Consider the following 23,584-nt stretch of genomic DNA (forward strand, 5'->3'; position numbering starts at 1 on the left):
TGGTGCTGGAATGTTCTCTCTGGTGTTATGCGTGCACCAATCAAAGAGCGGCATCGCATCGCTCCACTGCCACGACCAATCATCACCTTTTGGGGCGGGGCCTCATGGCCCGTCTTCCTATCCTTTTCGTTGACTCGGCTGGTGGTGTCAGTGGTGGTGTGGAAGTGTAAATTTATGAAGCAAGCAATTTCTATGAGCCTCGACCCTCCATTCCTGGTCTGCAGGTGTCTTTCTGTGGTTTCTGTTGTGAAAATCAACCAAGTCCACAACTTTGTCCCATAGGTAGGTTTAATATCAATCAGATCTTTGGCATCATCCTGTAGAATACAATCATGCAATATATATCAGGATCATGGCATCATGTAGGAAGGATCAACAATATTAGTCAATGCAAGCAAGCCTAGAATATGAGCGGGTATGTACCATTCAAGACTACATGTCATAGTATAATGTCACAGGAGTGGCTCAGCGTCGCGGACGTCCGAGGTCTTATAGATGCCCCTCAGTGGTTCAAGTGAGCATCACACCAGGTTCAACTTTGATACATTTTCACTACATTCTCCCCGCCGTTAGAACTACACTGCCGCTAGGCAGGACTCAAGCGTGCGTCAGCATTAATTGTTTGGGGATGTCATTCCATGTCAGTCGGTCCATCCGTAGCGGTCAGGGTGGCGAATTACTCTGCCAGCGCGGGTCCGGAAACTACCGGGTACGACATCCCCTAGTTCGGAGTCCCCTGCATCGGAGTAGCCGCTGGAGGCAGGTGTCGGAGGGGGCACCTCAGAGCCTTCAGGCAGGGGTGTATTTGACGAAGGGAGGGACGGCAGATGTTCCATAGAGGAAGCTTCGGGAGAGTCCATAAACTCATAGATTGGTTCGTCAATATCCCTATAAGGGTCGGTGACCCCACAAGGGGCGAGATGGCGTACGGAGACAGTGGACTCACATCCATCTGCCGTCACCACACGAGCATGCTCGGGATTAGCCTGTAGTACCTGCACCTTATCCACTAAGGGATCGTACTTGCTTGTGCGAACAGCACGTTTGAGATAGGCCGGCCCTGGCTCAACGAGCCAACTGGGTAAAGATCGGATACTACCCGAGCTTCTAGGGTGGTGGAACAGTCTTTCATGAGGGGTCTGGTTGGTGGCCGTACATAATGGAGCCCTGATCGAGTTCAGCGCCACAGGCAGCGACCAAGCCCATTTATCTAGGCCCTGGGCGAGGGTCCTGAGGCTTAGCATGACGGCCCTCCATATAATCCCATTGAAGCGTTCGATCTGCCCATTCGCCTGGGGTCTGTACGGAGTGGTGTAACTCGAAGCGACATTATTTTGGAGCAAGAAACTCCTCACTTCCTGGGACAGGAACACTGCACCCCGTTTGGTATGCACGTAGGCCGGATACCCAAACATAGAAAACAAATCCTGCAGGCACCGTACGACTGTGGTAGCCGTCATATCCACGCACGTATAAGCAAAAGGGAATCGCGAGTACTCATCAATGATAGTGAGCAGCAAACGAGAGTTACTCGACTCCGGCAGCGGTCCCTTGAAATCCATCGCCAATCTCTCCCACAGTCTAGTAGCCCTAACCAGCGTCCCCATGGGAGGGTTGTAAAAACGCGGTTTGAGTTCCGCACATACAACGCAGTCACGGCAGATCCGGCGGATGTCCCCAATCGAGTACGGCAGATTACCACTACGCACAAGATGAGCGAAACGAGTCACCCCAGGATGACACATAGAGTCATGCAAAGCGCGCAGACCCTCCAAAGTTATGATACCCGTGCACGTCGCCGACCTCAATAAAGCATCGGCGACTAGGTTATCCTTCCCCGGGCGAAATTTGATGGTGTAGCAGAAGTCGGCGATTTCAATACGCCAGCGAGTGATCTTCTCATTCTTAATGCGTTGAGCATGCAAGGTGTCGTACATGAACGCCACGCTTTGTTGGTCTGTGATGATTTGGAAGCATCGCCCGAGCAAGTACGGTCGCCATCGCCGAATCGACTCGACAATCGTATATGCTTCCTTTTCGACAAACGAATGCCTTCGCTCAGCGGAGGTGAGAGTCTGCGAAAAGAAAGCCACAGGGCGCCCCCCCCTGGGAGAGTGTCGCCGCTATCGCATGATCCGAGGCATCACTTTCTAAGACGAAAGATTCGCTCTCGTCGATCGTCGCCACAGCGGCACCAGCGATGTCGGACTTAAGGCCCCTAAAGGCAGCCAAAGCGGCTGGGCTCATGGGGAATGTGTCGCAGGCCACGAGGGGGCGGAGCTTCATGGAGAAATTTTGCACCCACTTAGAATAATGGGCAAACAGCCTGAGAGCACGCCTCAGCGAAGCCCGATCGCAGAGCGGAGCCATGTCGAGCAAAGGCTGCAGTCGCTCCTTATCTGGAGTGACAGAGCCGTGGGTCACAGTGTACCCCAGTAGATCTATCGTGCATAGGGAGTAATGACACTTAGCCTCATTCATGGTTAGGCGATACCTCTGCGCGACCTCGAGGAAGCGCTTCAGGTTAGCATCATTATGCCCCTGGTCATGCCCACAAACCGTAAGATTGTCCAGATATACAAAGACGTCAAGTTCTCTTTAGCAACGAGGTCGTCCATAGCCCTCTGGAAACAGGCGACCCCGTTCGTCACCCCAAAAGGTAGTCGGGTGAACTGGTATAACCTTTGACCCGATTCAAAGGCGGTATAGATGCGATCGGCCCTAGAGATGGGGATCTGATGATACACACTACGCAGCTCGAGAGTGCTATAGACTGAGTACTGGGCCACCTGTCGAACCAGTGCGTCCATCCCCGGTATGGGGTAGGCATCCAGCTGTTTAAAGCGATTAATCGTCTGTGAATAGTCGATTACCATTCGTTTGCGATGTGCTTCACTTCGCACCACTAAGACCTGGGCCCGCCATGGCGACCTGCTGGGTTCTATGATACCTTCCTTTAAGAGCTGGGCCGTTTCTTCCGCAATGAATTGCGCGTCTGCTTGCGAGTAGTGCCGTGATTTCACCGCTAAGGGAGTGCAGTCAGTGGTCAGGTTGGGGAACAGGGAAAGGGGCTCAATTTCCATTCTTGCGAGTGCACACACAGCGAGCGTGTCAGTCCCACCGAACTCCATTTCCAAACGTCCATGTCGCTTAGGAAAATCGTGTCCTAACAGAATGTCAGCACATAAAGCAGGTAAGACCATGAGATATACATCTGGAAACATGCGTCCCTTTATCACAAGCTTCAATCGACATTCTCCTTTTGTGCTGAGCCTAAGCCCTTGGGATGCCATAAAGATCCGTCGTGTTGTCCCTAGAACCGGCCACCCATTTCTTTTCACCAGTCGAAGATCAATAAAACTATCTGTAGACCCTGTATCGATTAAAGCCCACGCAAAAACGCCTTCGATCATGAGTGGAATAATGGCCTGAGCAAGGCCGGAAGATCCGGCAGGTATTGTGCCATCCGAGCGAGATGATCGCGCCTCACATGTAGATCCCACGTCGGCTGCAGTTTTCCGGTCGTTCGAGCAGCCTCCGGAGGGCACTCGTGTCAAACATATAGTTTGCCGTGCCGGAGCAGGAGCTTGTAATTCGTATGAGCAGCCTTCAGAGGGCGCTCGTGTTATGCGAGAAGGGTCACAGCCAACTGTAGTTTCACGTGCTGGAACAAGAGCTTGTAGTTCGCACGAACTGCCGTCGGATGGTGCTCGTGTCACGCGCATAGTTTCAAAGCCATCACGCGGCGTTCGGATTCCAGTCAAGGACGATCGCTCCGCGTTCGGTCGTGTTAGAGCCATTTGTTTAGGTGGCCCGACGTACTTCACTAGGGTCGAGCGTGCAGCCCGGTGCCCACGAGGAGGAGCGCCGCTCATCAAAGCCGGGTGAGGCGCCCCGCTCCGTGCTCGGTCCGTTGGCTCGGCAATAAGCCCATTCAAGGTCGCGCGAGTTCGCGAGCCCCGCGCAGTCTTTCGGCAGACTTTTGCCAAATGTCCTTTCGTCGAACACAAATGGCAAAGCGCTTCCCGAGCCGGACACGCTGACCTGGGATGTTGCCGATTCCCACAGAAGTAACACGTAGCGTTCCGTACAGGCTTTGGCCTAGCCGCCGCAGCAGCCACCAAGCCAGAATCCGGGTCCTCCTCGGGAGCGGCCAGGGGTTCCGCTAGCGTGGTCCTGTCCGCTCCCGGGTCCATGGTGGTAGTTCTCTCCGGTCGCATGAGTTGAGAAGTCCCCGCAATGACCCGTGTGTGCTCATAGGCATTAGATTGCTCCCGGGCCTCTGTGTGCCAGCCGTAGAGCCTCCGTGAACGTCAGGTCAGCTGTCTCTAAAAGTCTTAGCCTGAGAGTAGAAGAGCCGATCCCAGAGACAAAAGCATCTCGGACAAGATCATCCTGGACTTGCTCGTGAGTGCGTACCTCTTGAGCACTGTCCGCAAGTAGACGTCACAGTTCCTGGGCAAAGTGATCTACCATCTCAGTGGGCTGTTGACTCCGCGTTGCGAGCAGATGCCTGGAGTACACCACACTCCGTTTCTTAATGTAAATTCGTTTTAGCTCTGCCACAGCGGCATCGTACGTCGCACATTGTTGGATGCTCCTGTAGACGTGATGGGCCACTTTAGTCTGCAGCACGTCCAGTTTTGTTTCAGCAGTGGGAACGGTATCCTGTGCTTTGAACTGGTTCTCCAGTGATTTGAGCCAGTGAGTTTGCTCCGAGCCCGAGTCCACTGCTTGTGGGTCGGCGCCGAACGTCGGTACATGGATCATCTTGTGTCCCGCCATTTCCGTGGATCTGATTGATATTAAGTGTTGTGAAAATCAACCAAGTCCACAACTTTGCCCCATAGGTAGGTTTAATATCAATCAGATCTTTGGCATGATCCTGTAGAATACAATCATGCAATATATATCAGGATCATGGCATCATATAGGAAGGATCAACAATATTAGTCAATGCAAGCAAGCCTAGAATATGAGCGGGTACATACCATTCAAGACTACATGTCATAGTATAATGTCACAGAAGTGGCTCAGCGGCACGGACGTCCGAGGTCTTATAGACGCCCCTCAGTGGTTCAAGTGAGCATCACACCCGGGTTCAACTTTGATACATTTTCACTACAGTTCCATCCAGAATTTGGGAGTTGCTACAGTTGGCAAGTTATCTCCGGCACTGCCCAGAATCGTGGCTCGAGAAGGGTAAAAATTCTTAGTGGAGGCAATGGGGGAGCACATATTGTCATAAATGACTGAGGGAAATAATATTACAAATAGGGTTTTTCCAAATAATGTGAGGTTGGATCGGGTTTGTCTTATTGGAGAAAAGATATTGTTTCTTGGTAAATAATTAAATAATACAACTGTAGCCACAATGTCTACCAGGGTTCATTGGGGTGATTTGCTGGGTTATCAAGGCTTAATCGTTTCAGCTCGAGGTCTGGCAAACTACCATTGTTTAATAAATTAGATGTAAATATTTGTCGGGTGTGTCCCCTCCCACCTTTGCCTATGTGAATTCTGGGGGATGGTAGTTCTGAAGTCCATCCTCAACTTAATGTTATTGAGTTTTAAAACAAAGCTAAACTGAACAACGGTTCGGAAATAATAAAGTATAAAATCCATGTAGGCTAGCTCTCTCTGGCTCTCGGCTTCTCAGTAAAATATTTTGTGGGATTGTAGTAGGATTTGACTCTTGAGGGAAAAGGTGAGTTTGCAGATTGAAAAAGGATGGGGATTGCCATAGCTATTGAAGTGACTGTTTTATTTTGAAGTTTTACAGATAAAACCACAGAATGGTAAATCATTTGGTCTAGTTTTAATAATGGAGGCGCTGTAATTATTTGGTTGTGACTAAGGGTAATATTGTTTTAAAAAATGTGCTTTGAAATAAAGTAAGTGGTCTTTGTTCTTGTCGTGTCAAAAATGAGTAAAAGATATATCCACTTCACTGAGAATGACCTTCAGATCTCTTGAAGGGATTAGAGAGACAGGGCTCCAGGTGTTTTGCAGGAGACAATGGAAAAGCAGAATGAATTTGGGATGCAAACCTACTCTCAGCGGGAGACAACCTCATCCTCGACACCTAATCCCTCCCACCCAAACTTTGCCCAACCAATCCGATTGATCTCCTCCCCTCTCTTCGCTCCTCCCCCCTCCACTTGTCCCCTCCCACCCAAACTTTGCCCAACCAATCCTACTGCTCTCCTCCCCTCTCTTCGCTCCTCCCCCCTCCTCTTGCTCCTCCCACTTGAAATGTTTTAAAAATCATTTAAAATCCTTTTCTCCAATGTCCACGACCGCTCCACACGTATAGAGAAACACTTGAGACCGATTATCACAGACACTTTTCATGTACGATCGCGATGATAGTTATGCTGGCGCAGCGAGCTGGAGTTAAGTTTGGATCGGGATGCCTCCCAGTAATGGCGGACGCAAGAGCGCCGCCTATCGGCGAAGGGGGCACGATCGTCGTTATCGGATCGGTCTATATATATTGGAAAAATAGGTGCATAAAAAAGGCTGTACTATATTCTTTCCTGTAAATTTTATTTTAAAAATAGCCTAAATTCGGAATTACCATCGTGTGTCTAATGATCGTTGGTCCCGATTTCAAATCCATTTGACCTGCCTCGTGCCCAGTTATTGCATCCATGTTCCCTGTTTTTGCCAAGCTGCTGTGTCTTACCACCTGTGTAAATGAGGAAGATTCATTTCGCAGTACAAGGGTTTTTAGGGCAGGCTTGATGGTGAAATTTTTTTGAATTTTTCACATCTGGTGATGCAAGAATTTCTCCATTTATCGACGATACTTTCAAACAGATTGCATTCCTTTTATTGACTGTTGGTGTACTGAAGTCCAAATTGGTCATTATGTACTAAAATTTCTCAAAAAATGTATGCATAGATTTGACAAAATTCGTTACATCACATATTTGTTAAACTGGGACTCCACTGTAATGGTGGAGATGTTTGATAAATCTCACTGCAGGTCTGCCGAATGTGACAAGTCCAGTTTGTTTGTTATGCCCTCTCAAACTTTCTTTCACTCCATCAGTTTATCTGCCTTTCATTTTCACCTTCCAGGGATGCGGTGTGAGTCCAGACAGTATTGTGCAGTTAGCACTACAACTGGCATTCACCCGCATGTATGGACACCATGCGGTGATAGTCGAAACTTGCAGCACAGGCACATTCCTACATGGCCGCACAGAGAGGTTTATAACAGCCACAAATGAGGCTCTTGAATGTTGCAAGGCTTTCGGTGCAGATTCTCGAAGTCATGGCTCGCATCGCACTACCCTTCTGCACCAGTTGATTGAAGCAACCTCCGAACAGCACAAGCAACTCATCTCAGAAGCTGCCACAGGTATACCATTTATTGCATCTTCAATCGAAAAATAGAGATTATAAACACATGAAAGCTTGCACAGGAGGTAATCATCTTACCAGGGATCCACAGTAGTTACAACAAGCGTGACGGACCAAATGTAATTTTTACTGCATAGCCCGTAGGGCGAAGCCATCCAGAACAGTGTTTGTCTGTCCATATGTATGTATGTATGTATGTATGTATGTATTGTTGCAGATTTGAGAATCCCGTAATTGTTGTAAATATCACCCTGTGTAAATGTAATGATTCTTGTAAATACCTCCATCAATTTGTGTAAAGGTCAAAGGTCGCCCCACTTAGTTAGTCCATGTACAGGCACGTAGGCCACCATAGAACCTCTCTCTAGTTATTTCTTTATTCTATGTCAGTATAAGGCTCTGTCTCCCATTAATTGACACTGCATTGCACCGAAGTGAAATAAGATAGCATCCCTCCAACACCCCCATAGCCTCTTCAAAGTGCCAGTAACTTTGGGTGGGGTTATTAGCATCACCTTCACCTCATGACTCCATTACGCACGAGGTCATCTCGGAGCAGAAGGTGGGAGGAGTCAGCAAAGCACCAGGAACAAGGCGTGGCTTTGCCAACGCCTCCTCAAGGGGGCGGGATCTGTGAGCCCTCGCGACCAATCAAGGCCGAGGCGAGCTCACCGATGGGCGTTTCCAACGGGCCGGCGGCTTGATCATGACGCACCTCATAAAAGGGGGTGGGGAAGGACTGCGGAGTCAGATGCGGGAGATGTGGGAGATGCGGCAAATGAACCACACATGAGCGAGGGACCTTCGATGAGCTTTGAATCCACCACAGCTTTGACCACCGCAGCTTTGAGCTTTGACAGCGGTTTCGGCCACGGCTACGAAGGAACGCCGCCGTGCGAAACCGATTGAGGAGGGTCGGCGGCTGCTCACCTCGAGCCGCGCCATCACCCCAACCGGGCCTGCATCCTTCCCGCCCTGTGATCCCACCTTCTCGCCCGTCCAGTCATCCACCTCCTGCCATTCATTTCTGCTTCATTCCCCGTGTAAGTCTGATTGTCATCTGTCCTTTGTGTTGTCCCTGGGAATAAGTAAGACTGTATAGGTAAGCTAGAAATTGCTCTGTGTCCTTCTGATCCTTCCAGTTCCCTGTAAATTGCATTTCATTTCTTTTCTGCGTTGGTGGTGTGTAAATAATTAATAAATCCTGTTCTTCCTTACTCTGCCTTCTTTCCTTCACATCCGTTCATCCTTGTCTTTTCCATCATTGAATACCTGTGGCACGATTTGGCCAACAAATAAGAATCGGGTCTAGTTTTTGTTAATGGTTCGAGCCGCGGCTGCTAATCCGCTCGACAAATACCATCTTGTCCGCGGTCTCGAACGAGGTTGCTCACCTGCCTCTCTGGAGGGAGCTGGGCAGCTTCAGGACTCACGTCGGTCAGTCGCAGACAAGAGGATTAATCCCCCCTTTGTAAGGGGAAAAGGGGCCGATGTTGAGATCCGTAACAGTATGTATGTATGTATGTATGTATGTACGTATGTATGTATGTATGTATGTATGTATGTATGTATGTATGCATGTCCCTCAAACACACACCAATTAGAGCTGAAGACAGGTGATTGGTGATCTCATTACGTTGTATGACGTCTGACTCTACACACCGCCATTTTGATTCCTATGCCATTCAGGCAAAACATATCATTGAACCTGTCATATCACAATCACCATGCTCCACCTTTATGTTTTTCATGCAGTGTGAAACACAAACAAACCGATTGTTAAAATGACCATCAAATATCGAAGGCAAAGGCGTTACGGGTCTTCCAACCACAGCACATAAAAGGCCTTAGGCTTCATGCCTTCATGCCTCACCTTTAGGCCGCTTCGGACAAATTAGCCCAGGTTTCTTAATACAGTAGTATTGTTTTCAAAATACTAATAATAACGTTAATAATCATATAAAAAATATAATTGTAGCACTGCAATTCCTTTGTCATGACTGCAAAGTTACTCGATCAAAGCGGTGTATGGTTGGTTCATTGTTTGACTCAAAACATATTGAATGAACCAGTGTCTCAATACAATCTCTTCACTTCCATGGTGTCAGAGCTGAAAGACACAGAGTACTTCAAAATAATTCAATGCTTTAATTTGCTAACTGGTATCCCCTCCCAGATCATACTATTCTCTTCAACTAAAGTATCAAACAAGCCCGGCTAAGCCGCTGTTAGACTTTCAGTCTTGTTTATACAAGATCGAGGCTCATGGAAGAGCAAAACAATGCAGGGTAAAAAAGTAACAAACTGAAATTGGGGTACTGGGCCAGATGTGGACTCAACAAGCAAGGGAATAAACAAACAGGCAAAATAGGGCAGACAAGAGGAGGGGAAGGAACACAGGAACTTGCAAGTAAGAGATTTGGGTTCAGTAGGGCTATGACAGTGGAAAATATTGTGGTTACTTATGGAGAATGACATGTGATGGGAGTGCATTGCCTGCTTTTGAATCCTTGGAGGGAAGAATGGGATTGCACAGCTACAGGAAGGCTGTTCCATAACGGAAAGGAGGAACGAGAAAGCGGATAAAAACAGTGACCTTGGATTTTGGGAGTTGAACTCCGACTTGGAGTTGAACAAATCTGCATCTGGCTTTGTATGGCAGCTTCGCTACATGATCAACCCAGGAGTGTGTCATCACAGAGTGTGAGGCACAGATGTCCAAGACACTGCACCTTTTCCAACAGCTGATCATGGAAATAGATAGGAGGGCTTATATTATCATCCTTTGATATTGATAGCATGTGACCTGAATATTAGCCTTAAATGAAAGATGTGCAGTTCCATTAATCAGACTATATCAATGTCAGACAATACATATTGAATTCCAGATCAGCAGAGAATGAGGCAGCTATCTGCCAGAGCCCAGAGTGACACCCTCTGCAGTCCACTGTTTGTAGAAGTAACGTGGGCTATATGTCCCACGCAAAATAGTCTACGATGCCTCAGGCAGGGTGACCACCATCTTGCATCAGAAAATTAAAGTGCGAGGGGTTCACAAAGTCGAGGCTCAAACAGGAGCTAGAACAAAGAACGGTCAGGTATAACAGAACAAAAAGAACAGGAGAAAGAAATGGGAAAACACACCATACCAACAGTGGTGAAAAGGGACAAAATAGAGGAAGACTTGGTGAAATAAGGGATGAGGGGAAGAATGAGAGTTAGGGAGGAACAAATGGAGTGGAAAAGATGGATACAGCCACAAACTCTCAAGAAGGAAAACTAGAAACTTGGAAAGTCTGAGATGGTGGTGAACATCAGTCTTGAAGACTTGTTGGGATGAATGAGATTGAAGAGACTGTGGAAGTTAGTTGTACACGCGGGAATAAAGAGGAATGAATGAGTGGATGTGAGCAGTGATTCGGGATTTTGGGAGTTTTTGGGTGTTAATGGGAGATGTTCGGCTTTATCCGAATAAACTGCATTGGTGCGCAATCCAGTGCTTCAGTGAGATATCATGCAAGGGAACTTGTAAGAGGGCGTTATCTGTACCATTAAAAACCAATTTGACCATTTAGTGGAAAACGGACCAGATCCACTCGATATTCTGAAGGTTGCTATGGGCCAAGAATGGGATACAAATCAGTGGGTGCATTTTCCACTCTTTGGCTTGGTTTCGAAAGGAGAAAAGACCATTTCTTTTATTTCTTCGCTGATCTTCCTTGAGGTTGAATGACGTCACAAAGAAGATGATGTGAAGATGTTAAGAGAAGACAAAGACTCAGGACCGTGTGGTGAGCTCGATTCTAGTTCCTGGGTGAGGGAAGATGAGGTGAGGATCGACTGAGGGAAGATGGGAGACTATGTATTTTGTGACTTTGAGAAGTATTACAATATATAATTTTGTGTGCACCTTCCTTGTCCATCCCACATTATTCTTTACTTTGAAGGGTTCCTGCTGGTATAAAATAATAAAAATAGGGGCAATACCTCCGGGTGCTCCCCAGGTAGAATAAAGCAGTGCAGCACACAGACTCAAGGTATTTTAAACAGTATCATGGTGTTTTAAACTACTTTCAATGGTTGCTAGAAGACAGGGCAGCATGTAGAATCATACTAACTTAATCATAAGCCTTTAAACAAACAAACACAACATGTATTTTGGGGGCAACCCACCTCCCCCCAACCCCATACACCTCCTCAGACCCCAATTTTTCTAATGCCTTCAACAAACATTGGTACATCATGGGTGATTAAGGTTGTGGTGAAGTTTCATCGAAATTTGTGTGTGTAGTTTCAGAGGAAAAAGCAAATTCCTATTTTAGGGGTCAAACCTGGATCCACTTTGACCCCCAGTAGACCCCCTTAGTCCACATTTTTTTAATGCCGTGAGCAAACTTGAGGTGCAACATACCAAATATCATTTGTGCCAACTTTGGTCACAATCGCATCAGTGGTTTTGGAGAAGACGTATTGACGGATTGACGGGCCACACACGGCATAACATAAGCTCCCCGGATCTACGTTCCAGGTGAGCTAAAAATGGTGTCGTTGTAATCATTACAGAAAGCTCTAAGTCCTGCAGGACGGCATTTCTATGATGAAAACCACACATGATGTATTACAACTTTGAAATATTTGTTCCAAGTAAATCTATTATTGTCTTCACAACAATCACATTATTAGCTCTCATTATAATGCAATCTCATTATAATAATGCAATCTCATTATTAGCATTATTAGCATTATCAACATTATGTCCCTGCTCTCAAATGTTGTGTTTGTGTGCTTCCTCCCCTTCTCTCCCCATCTTGTTGACCGCTCCGCTTTTTATATACTTTGTTTGCTTGTTTATTTGATTTGTTTGTTTGATAAATGTTCGCTCTTTCACGAGCCTCGACTCTGTATACAAAAAAAAGAAAGAAAGAAAAAAGCTCACCTGGAATGAAGTCCATCCACGAGTCCGCCAGTCCGTCAGTCTGTCCGTCACTCCATAAACACTTGCAACCTCTTCTCCGAAACTGCTGAAGGGTTTGTGACCAAACTTGGCACAAATGATATTAGTTGTGTTGTGACTAAAGTACCGGGTTCAAAGTGGATCCAGGTTTGACTCCCCAAAATAGGTATTTGCTTTCTTCTCTGAAACTACACATATAATTCCGATGAAACTTGACCCCAACCTCCATCACCCGTCATGTACCGAAGTTTGTTCATGGCACGAAGAAAATCTGCCGCCTTGGGCATCTATGGGGGGGTTGCCCCCAAAAGAAGGGTTTGCTTTTTTTCTCAGAAACTGCACATGCAATTTCCATGAAACTTCAGCACAACCTTCATCACCCATGATGTAACAATGTTTGTTCAAGGTATTAGAAAAATTGGGGTCTGAGGAGGTATATTGGGTTGGGGGGATGGGAAGGGTTTTCCCCAAAATAGGTATTTTTTTTCTTTGTTTGTTTAAAGTCTTATGATTATGTTACCATGATTGTACGTGGTGCCCTGTCTTCAAGCAACCATTGAAATTGGTTTAAAATACCCTTAGTCGGTGCAGTATACTGTTTATTCTACCAGGTGAGCCCCAGGGGTATTGCCCCTATGTTTATAACTATACGAGAGCAGGAACGTTTTACAATAAAACGTGCCACACACACATGTATGCTATTCCTTTTAGCAAGAGAAGGTTCCAAACAATATTGTTGCTTTTTTGCAAACCATCCCCATCATTCTCCAACCCCTCATCCATGCCTCTCTGCCCAAACCCACCATCCCTTCCCTCATCCACCCATCCCTCCATCACTCCCACCATCCATCTTCCATCCACCCCTCCACCTATCGCCCACCCACTCCCTCCATCCCAACCCACTGAACACTCACCCAACCCCTCCCTCCCAACCCACCATCTATCCCCAGGACAGGGATTTATACAACACCTGTTTGTTCTCCACTGCCTTGCATTGAGGCGTAGCCAACAACACTTCACCGATATTCCAGAAATTTTCCTGGATCCAGCGTACCAACTGGAATATCATGACGACATCTTCTCCACCAGCATACAAAATATTCAAGCAACCCTTGTAATGCCATGGGTTCCTGAAGGAATACTTTTTGCATATTACATGAGAGAAACAAGTGTGTTGTGTTGCCTTAGCACGGTATCGACCAACAGAGACCTTCAAGCTTTCAGTAAAACTCTGGAATTGAGCCTGAAGGAAATAGGGGATGCACTCGCTGGTAAGCATCAGAAACAAATGCAATAGGTAACTACAAAGATTGACTTGGTAACACGATTTGGATGTTTGTTTTCCTTCCGTAGAAATACTCGTGAACCTGTGTGATGACATTTATCAGAATCCTGGGATCCCAGATTTCGATCCCATATATTTGATGATTTTTCCATTGTCTACTGATTGTTTCATATACTTGTCTTGCATTGGATAGCAGCTTGTCAATAGAACAAGGCCGTATTTTACTCATGTGCGGCCAAGTTATAGCTCCTCAAAAACAAACCAAGGATAGGCAACATTCAGATGTCTATGTAGTTTGAATAAAATGCTTTAAATGATTGAAAGAGCATTTCATTAAATTATGTTGTTTGATTGCACTGGTCACAATTTTTAAAAATGGAAATACAACTTTTGGTTTCATCAGTCTGTGAAGGCGTGAATTTCATTGCTCCCCACAGTGTCAGTCAAACTGAAAGCTTTCCGGTGCTCCCTTGTGTGAAGAAATCGGTCCATGGACAATTTGGACATGTTTCTGGCTTATTGCTGCCTCCACAGAGAACCTCCTTTCAGAAAAAGAGAGTGAAAAAAAAACTTCCAAACACAAAGGGCCGAATTTACGAAAGGTGTTTAGCGAGCGTGTTGTGAACACACGCCTAACACTTAAACGCTGACAAAAACGTCTTTGTAAAAACGCACATATAAACAGCAATTTACGAAGGGAGATTAACATCTGTTTAGTGCTACCCAAACCCACGATCATAGGCCTGTGAAACCCCGCCCACATCTCCAACATCCAATTGAAATGATGCACTTGCATATAATGGCAGCACCATGGACAATTGTTGGAGGGGGTTTTGTGCATTGCTCCTCATCGTAGGTTTCGTTGCATCTTCGTGCAGCAACAATGCACCGTGTGAGCCACAGGCAAATGCACGGCACACAGGATTCCCAAAATGCATCCAAAATCGGTCCCGTTTAACAATTACAACAATCTTGATACAAACGGTTCTCCTGGCTGACCTGCTTTAGGGAGAACCACACATGCACAATTAGTCACAACAGCTTTTGGATTAAAAAAGTCAAATATTTAAAAAACAGCGAATCCAATAACAAACCAACACAAACAAAGGGAAAGAAAGCAAGGGTTTGTTGGAAAGATAACACAGACAAAAAATGTGAACATTTCAAGTACCAGTTATTGCTGACTTTTTTTCTTTTTTTTTGGTATACTGAATCGAGGCTCGTGAAAGAGCTAACATTTATTTCACAAACAAATCAACCAGACAAACAAAATATACAAAAAGAGGGAGCGGAAGACAAGATGGGGAGAGAAGGGGAAGCACACAACCACAACATTTGAGAGCAGGGAGAAGTGTGGGAGGGAGAGGGCTTGGGGGGAGAAGGCGTGGGAAGGGGGGGGGGGGGGGACAGGTATAAAGCACAAGGGGACCGAAATTAGCCTGGGTAGAAAAGATCAAGGTTTTGGATGGGGGAGGATAAGAGATGGTGGTGAACAGCTGTTTTAAAGACCTGGAGGGTGGAGAGGGATTGAAGAGAGTGAGGGAGTTTGTTCCAGAGGCGGGAGAAAAGAGGAATGAAGGAGTGAAGGGGAGCAGAAAGTCTTTATTTTGGCAGTTTAACCACAAGAGGGTTGCAGGCAGATCTTGTGCGACCTGTAGGAATATTTGGGGGACAGAGCCCAGAGAGAGCTGGGGGGGCAAGGCCAGAGAGGAGTCGGTAGAAGACGGAAACACCACCAACCTGCTTGCGGTGAGTGAGTGAAAGGCCCTTGGAGTTAGCTTCATCGTGGGAGATTCCAATGATTCTGAACGCTTTGGTTTCAACAGCGTGAAGACGAGCTAGGTGTGAGGCAGGAGCACCAGACCAGAGGGGAGAGCAGTATTCCATAGAGCTGCGGATGAAAGCCTTGTATGTGGTGAGGAGCTCAGGTGTGTCAAGGAAGGACTTCGCACTACGGAGGATGCCCAGTCGGCGACTGGCTTTGGGGGCCAGATTTGAAATGTGGTTTTCCCAGGAAAGATCATGGCAAATAGTGAGACCCAAAAGCTTGAGTGACAGAACTTCTTGGAGAGGATTATTCAGAAAGTGGATGGGAGGGTTGTCCAGTCCGTCTTTTCGAAGAGACATCGTAAGAGTGTGAGATTTATCAGGATTGAAAGACATGTTCCATTTGTTTGCCCAGTCTGTGATTTTGTCCAGGTCTGCAGAGAGTGAGGAGGCTGCAGACTGCCAATCTGAGGGATGAGGAATAGAGCGACAGAGAGTAGAGTCGTCAGCAAAGAGATAGAGAGGATTTTCAAGAGAGTCAGAGAGATCATTGATGAAGACCAGAAAAAGCACAGGGCCCAGAACACTACCTTGGGGAACTCCAGCCTGAACAGGAAGAGGAGATGAGAGAAACCCATTCAGGGCCACATGTTGACTACGACCAGCGAGGAAGTCCGCCAGCCATGCGTGGAGATTTCCATGGATACCAAAGGAGGAGCGTTTGGTGAGCAGAGCAGGGTGCCAGACTGTATCGAAGGCATGTGAAATGTCAAGGGAGACCTCTAATTTCCTGTTTGGTGTTGAGGACCTCCATCCATTGTTGAGAAAGCAGAAGCAGCATGTCCAGAGTAGAGTGCCCAGGTCTGAAACCAAATTGATGATCAGAGATCAAGCCATTGGAGAAGAGGAAAGATTTCATATCTGAAGCAATGATTGATTCCATGACTTTGCTGATAATTGGGAGAAGGCTGATTGGTCTGTAGTTGCAAGGATCTGTTTTTGCACCTTTTTTGTGGAAAGCGGTGATGTTGGCTGATTTCCCAGCAGATGGCAGATGACCTTGAGCAAAGGAGAGGGTGAAGAGAACAGAAAGAGGGAGTGAAAGAGCGGAAGAACATGATTTTAGGACCCGTGGGCTGATGCCGTCAGGACCAGTTGCAGAATCAGAGTCGAGGGTTGACAGAAACTTTTCCACCTTGGCAGGAGGAAAGGACACAGAGTCCAGGAGCAGCTGGGTATGACTGGGTATGGTGGGTACAGAGAGGGATGGGTTTGGGACACAAGATTTAGAGGCAAACACAGAGTTGAGGCATTCAGCTTTTTCACATGCGGAGTCAGCCGTTAAGCCATTTGAAGTGAGGGAGGGGATGGAGGGGGAACAAACACCAGAAACAGATTTGACCAGACGCCACCAGGATTTGGAAGAGGGAGGCAGATAAGAGAGTTCGGTCTTGAGAACGGTGAGATATTGTTTCCTGGCTCTCCTGAGGGTGGACACACACTTGTTTCGGGCTTTGTGAAAGGAAATTATAATTTCCTTCCGTTGGATTTGCTTTCCAGGAGACGAAAGCAAGTTGTTTCAGGGCAACAGCCTCACCACAAGAATCCGTGTACCATGGACGGGAGGAACGGTATGACAACTGAAGACGAGATGGGATAAATCTGTGCATGAGAGAGAGCAATTTACTTTGAAAGAATTCCCAGGATGAGTTGATGTCAGAGGCGGTAGAGATGGGAGACCAGTCCAGATGATTGATGGCTGCTTGAAGACCGTGCCAGTTGGCCTGAGTGAAATGCCAGACTCGTCGACGCTGAGGAGGCTCTCTGACAATGGTCAGAGAGATGTCCACTTTGACAAGCACATGATCAGATGAGCCGATTGGAGCAGAAGAAGAGCAGCAGACATTTTCAGGGAAGTTAGTCATAACCAAGTCCAAAAGAGAAGATGCTCCGTTGACTGAGATCCGGGTCGGGAAATTGACAGATTGTGTCAGTCCCAGTGAGTCGCAGAAGTCCTTTGCTGAAGAGCCATGGCTGGTGAGAGAGGTACCCACATCCAGCCAACTAGCATGGTGACAATTGAAATCACCACATATGAGGAAGAGAGAGTTGGGATGGGTAGATAGAAGTTGGTCCATATTATCAGACAGCGAGATGTAGATGGAGTCATCACTGTTTGGTGGACGGTACAACACGCATATGAACAAAAGGTGGGAGCGAAGGGGAAGCCGTAGCCAAAGGTATTCCTGGGGGGTGAGGTGGAGAGAGGGCAGTGGAGGGCGAGTGAGGTAGAGAGTTTTTTTATAAAGATAGCAACCCCACCTCCAGGACGAGGCTCAGGTCTATCATACCGGAGGAGGGAGTAACCAGGGAGATATATTAAGGAATCAGAGACATCTTGAAGGAGGAAAGTTTCTGTTGAGCAGATCAAGTCTGGTTTGTCAGAAGCAACCTGTATGGAGAGATCAATCAAGTTTGAGCGAAGGCCCCGGATGTTTGAGGTCCATACTGTTAATGAAGAGGAAGGGGGAGCATCGTGTACAGAACAGGGGGGTGGGTGGGGTGGGGTAGGGTAAGATGTGGAAGAGGAGGAAGAGGTAGGGAGAGCTGTTGAAGGTGTGTCAGAGATTTCAGAGATTTCAGAGATTTCAGAGATTTCAGAATAGCTTGGAGAAAGGGAAGAATGGGGCAGACAAAAGGTTTGATGGAGATTGGATGAGGCACAGTGAAGTGTTATTTGAGGAGGGGGAATAGTGAGGCAGAAGGTTGGGGGAGATGAAGGTGAAAGTTGGAAGGGGGAAGAAGCAGGGAGGATGCTTTGAGGAGGAGGCGTGAGAGGGGAGTCTAGGAGGGGAGGAGCGAGGGAGAGTCTCGGAGGGGAGGGGTGTGGGGGGAGTTTAGGAGGGAGGGGAGGGAAGGGGCAAGGGGGGAGACTTGAAAGGGATGGGTGATGGGGAGGATTTGGAGGGGAGGGGTGATGGGGAAGTTTTGGAGGGGAGGGGGGATGGGGAAGTTTTGGAGGGAAGGGGGGATGGGGAAGATTTCGAGGGGAGGGGTGAGATTGGATTTTGAAAAGTGTACGATTCATGGGAAACGAACATTTTTTGCAAAATGAGTTTGAGACCTTCGAGTCAAAAATACGTTTGAGGACGCTCAAGGAGGGGTGGAGTTCTGGATCGTTTAGGGAATGTAGAAAAGAGGAACTGTAAGAGATGGTATTATATATATTTTTTGGAATGAATGGATTTGGTGAGCAAGACGAAAGCATCCTTTTGTAGGAGAAGAAGAAAAAGGTGTTATAATATATGAGAGAAAATAGTTGTTCAGAGGAGAGATTATACATTTTGAACCACATGATCGCGTGATCACGAACAACGTGAACGAATAACGAACGAACAAATAAGACAAACAATTAAACGAATAAGACCTGAGAAGGAAATATTTTTGGGGGTTTTTTTTTTTTGAGTAGAGATATTAAACAAGGAGGTATGGGGTGAACGACTGGGACGAAACAGAGAACGAAAATAATTGCAGCGCATTCGACGAACCGCTGAGAGAAAAACAAAACCACAAGGTCGGAGATGGTACGGTAGCCTTAGCCTACAAGTACTAGGCCTCAGAATACTCGATACGCATTAACCGACGATTGTGTATACATGTACGAAAAATTAGCACCGAAAAATTTCCTAAAGATACGCTATAGGTACACACACCGAAAGATAGATACAGTCTCGACAAAAACACAATTGTGAAAGATTACTTAGCTTCGAAAGCGTGAGCGCATGGAACAGCTTCCAAAAGGAGCTGCTCCGAAAGCTGCTTCGAAAGAACAGCTTCGAAAAACTTAAACTTAAACTTAACTTAAACTGGGAAAAGCAGAGAACGAAAGTTATTTGAGCACAAAAAAGCGAACATTTCAAGTACCAATTATTCTTGTCTGATGCAAATGGTGCAAAGAAAAAATACTTAGCCATTTGGAGCTTCAGCTATTCTGTTGGAACCATTTGTGCACATCTTAACTAGCACCTTTAAACTACAGTTGCAATACTCAAATCCATGGACAAAAATTATTGAACCATCCCATACAGCTAAACTGTTGAGTTCACACCATGACAAGGAGCCAGACAGAAAGCAAAGCTTACTCATCATTTTGCACACAGCAGTATGTACAAGGTTAGTCATTAAGTCCCAGGACACGGTTTTAGCTGTTTATACAGTGCCTTAAGAGAGTATTCACACCCCTTGACATTTTCACATTTTGTTCTTTTGCTCTGTTACAGTCTGAATTTAAAATGGACTAAATTGAGATTTTTTTGATCACTGATCTACACATCATATCCCATAATGTCAAAGGGGATTTTTCTTTTTTTAAACTTTTACAAAATAATTAAAAACGAAAGGCTGAAATGTTTCGAGTCAATAAGTATTCAACCCTTTTGCTATGACACTCTAAATTGAGCTCAGGTGCATCCAGTTTCCATTGATCAATCTTGAGATGTCTTTACAACTTTATTGGAGTCAACCTGTGGCCCGTTCAATTTTTTGGACATTATTTCGAAAGAAATACACCTTTCTATCAGATATTACGCTGGTACTCTCTATGTAGAGATGGCACATAAAATAATGTCGCTCCCATCTGCGACATACAAAACTAGATGGTATTCATAGAATACTTACCCTGCGCAGTCAACTTGGTGTGAGCCAACTCTTCTGTTTTTGAACGTTTCTTTTTTTTATATCTAATATGGCTGCCAGACCATGTGAGCGATGACATCATAAATTTAGGTTCTCTAAATAATTGTTGCAAAGATCCTGCTCAATAAATTTCAAACTGATCAGACTAAACGTTGTCCTTGTCGAATTATGACGTCATATTTATAGCACCAATGACTTCATTGTTAACAACACCTATTCCCCATATGGAGTTATTTACAATGAGCCACGTTTCAATTTTTTTCCATAGAGCAGTTTTGGAGATATAGAGGTGCAACTTTTTTGGGGGTTTTTCCAAGATGGCGCATGTAACACATGATCTATGACGTCATGATCATCATTAAAATATCCTAAAGGAGGAGGCGATCCTGCAGTGAAACTTTCCTGTCAATCAGACCAACAGATGCTGAATTTTTTTTTATTAATGATCGGATGGATGTGTTGTATTTGCAATTATGACGTCATAACGAAGGCACCGATGACATCATCATTAACATATTTTATTCCCCTTGGGGAGTCGGTGACAGTGAGCCAGGTCTCAATTTTTTCCATGGAGTGGTTACAGAGATAACGAGGTGCGAAGTTTTTCCAAGATGGTGCCTGTACCATGTGACCTATGTCGTCATAATAATCATTGAAATATTCTACAGGAGGAGGCACTCCTATGGTGAAAATTTCGTGTTAATCGGACCAAGAATTGCAGAGAAAAACATTTCATACTGATCGAATCAAGAGTTGTAATTGTCGAATTATGATGTCATAATTAAAGTACCGATGACATCATCAATGACATATCTTATTCCGCAAGCGGAATACTTGACAATGAGCCATGTTTCAGTTTTTCGCATGGAGTGGTTTCGGAGATACAGAGGTAAAAGAAATTTCGATTTTCCAAAGATGGCGCCTGTACCACGTGAACTATGACGTCACAATTATCATTTAAAAAATTCCCTAGGAGGAGCCGCTCATATTCGGAAAATTTAGTGCCAATCGGACTGACAGTTGCAGAGGATTTTATTTCAAGCTTTTCAAGAAAGAGAAGAGAGCAAGAGAGGAGAGAAGAGAGAAAGAGAAGAGAGAAAGAGCAGAGAGAAGAGAAAAAGAGAAGAGAGAAAGACAAGAGAGAAAGAGAAGAGAGAAAGAGAGAAGAGAAAAAGAGAAGCGAGAAAGAGAAGAGAGAAAGGGAAGAGAGAAAGAGAGAAAGGGAAGAGAGAAAGAGAAGAGAGAAAGGGAAGAGAGAAAGAGAAGAGAGAAAGGGAAGAGAGAAAGAGAAGAGAGAAAGGGAAGAGAGAAAGAGAAGAGAGAAAGGGAAGAGAGAAAGAGAAGAAAGAAATATAAGAGAGAAGAGAGAAGAGAGAAGAGAAGAGAGAAGAGAGAAGAGAGAAAGAGAAGAGAGAAAAAGAAGAGAGAAAGAGAAGAGAGAAAAAGAAGAGAGAAAGAGAAGAGAGAAAAAGAAGAGAGAAAGAGAGAAAGAGAAGAGAGAAAGAGAACAGAGAAGAGAGAAAGAGAAGAGCGAAAGAGAAGAGAGAAAGATAAGAGAGAAGGGAGAAGAGAGGAGAGAAGAGAGAAATAGAAGAGCGAGAGAGAAGAGAGAAAGAGAAGAGAGAAAGAGGAGAGAACGAGAAGAGAGAACGAGAAGAGAGAAAGAGAAGAGAGAAAGAGAAGAGAGAAAGAGAAGAGAGAAAGAGAAGAGAGAAAGAGAAGAGAGAAAGAGAAGAGCGAAAGAGAAAAGTGAAAGAGAAGAGACAGAGAGAGAGAGAGAGAGAGAAGAGAGAAGAGAGAAAGACTTAAAAGTTTTATGTCATGTTCAAACGGCACACACTGGCAGATGGCTGAGTGACGACTCGTGACACATGACGACAAGGACACAAGCCACTCTTTGTCGCACCCCAGATATTCCATCTCACACCCTCTGGGGGTGCGTGCACCCCAGGTTGGGAACCCCTAGTTTCGAGAGTAGCTAACACTATTGTCATCACATAACAATCCCTACATAAACAGGGAATTAACAGTGGGAATGGGAGAGTGTGAGACCCAAGCCTATGTGCTTCGGGCGCAGGAGAAGGAAAATTTAAATTCGGAATGTTTGGTTTTAAATGGGGAGTGTTTCGGGGTAAATGGGGAAAACGTAAATTTAAAGGGGCAATATTTGTTAAATGAAGACCTGGAAGGTTATGGGGCTGGTGTGGATGCCTCAATGCAACAACAAGGGGAGGAATTTGAATTTGTGCAGTGCCAGGGCGGTGGTTCTGAACAACAGGAGGGTAAAAATATTGGAGGTCTGTGTAATGGACTTGGACCGGTTATTGATGGATGCAGACCTGTTGGGGCCAGAAGTGATGGGGGGTAATGGAAATAATGATTTGACACAGCGGCTGGACACCTGTTACAGTACCATCGAAGAAGGGGTTGACCGAGTCCAAGAGAGTCTGGGAGATGAGGTGAGTCGGTCCAATTATGAGGTTAAGGTGACCGAGGGGACCCTCACCATGAACAACATTTGGGCACCGGAGGCTCCGCAATTAGTTACCCAGGTGGGGGGAGGGGGGAGGGGGGTGTTTTGGCTCCAAGCTGGATTTTTTTTTTTTTTTTTGAATACAACATCGAGGCTCGTGAAAGAGCTAACATGAATCACACAAAAAATCAAAACGACACAAACCAACACATAAAACACAAAATAAGGGGAGGGGTAAACAAGATGGGGAGAGAGGGGGAAGGACACAAACACAACATTTGAGAGCAGAGACATCGAGAGAACAGTGGGAGGGAGAAGGCTTGTGGGTAGGTGGAAGAGGTATAAAACATATGGACACTGCAAGGACTTCCAGGAAAGAAGTTGGAATTTCGAAAAAGTGTATCTGGGGTGAATTAGTGGGGGTAGAAAAATCAAGGTTTTGGATGGGGGAAGATAAGAGATGGTGGTGAACAGCTGTTTTAAAGACCTGGAGGGAGGAGTGGGATTGAAGGGAGTGGGGGAGTTTGTTCCAGAGGTGGGAGAAAAGGGGAATGAAAGAGTGAAGGTGAGCAGAGAGCCTAGATTCTGGCAGTTTAACCATAAGAGGGTTGCTGGCAGATCTTGTGCGACCTGTAGGAATATTTGGGGGACAGAGCACAGAGAGAGCTGGGGGAGCAAGGCCGGCGAGGAGTCGGTAGAAGACAGAAAGACCACCAACCTGCCTGCGGTGAGTGAGTGAAAGGCCCTCGGAGTTAGCTTCATCGCAGCAGATTCCAATGATTCTGAAAGCTTTGGGTTCAATGGCGTGAAGCCGAGCTAGGTGTGAGGCAGGAGCACCGGCACAGAGGAGGGAACAGTATTCCATTGAGCTGCAGATGAAAGCCTTGTATGTGTTGAGGAGCTCAGGTGTGCTAAGGAAGGACTTCACACGAAGGAGGATGCCCAGTCGGCGACTGGCTTTGGAGGCCAGCTTGGAAAGTGGTTTTCCCAAGAAAGATCATGGCAGATAGAGAGACCCAAAAGCATGAGCGACAGAACT

At 46.0% G+C, this 23,584-nt stretch overlaps 2 protein-coding genes across 3 annotated transcripts in view; one reads left to right on the forward strand and one right to left on the reverse strand.

The window, feature by feature from the left end:
- LOC137412767 (carnitine O-palmitoyltransferase 2, mitochondrial-like) overlaps window positions 1-14,011 on the forward strand; it is a 79,766-nt gene extending 65,755 nt beyond the window's left edge. Inside the window, exons 9-10 of one of the 2 annotated variants that reach the window (XM_078769521.1) lie at window positions 7,087-7,369; window positions 13,276-14,011. In XM_078769521.1, coding sequence (XP_078625647.1) covers window positions 7,087-7,369; window positions 13,276-13,622 — 630 coding nt within the window. In that variant the 3' untranslated portion in view covers window positions 13,623-14,011. The remainder of the gene's footprint in view (window positions 1-7,086; window positions 7,370-13,275) is intronic. The other variant, XM_078769575.1, reaches the window with a different exon arrangement.
- LOC137416116 (carnitine O-palmitoyltransferase 2, mitochondrial-like) overlaps window positions 1-23,584 on the reverse strand; it is a 1,201,140-nt gene that overhangs the window by 945,139 nt on the left and 232,417 nt on the right. The gene's annotated exons all lie outside the window — the stretch shown is intronic.

The sequence above is a fragment of the Myxine glutinosa genome, chromosome 1, assembly GCF_964187855.1.
Source record: "Myxine glutinosa chromosome 1, kmMyxGlut1.1, whole genome shotgun sequence".
In the NCBI taxonomy this organism is placed as follows: domain Eukaryota; kingdom Metazoa; phylum Chordata; class Myxini; order Myxiniformes; family Myxinidae; genus Myxine; species Myxine glutinosa.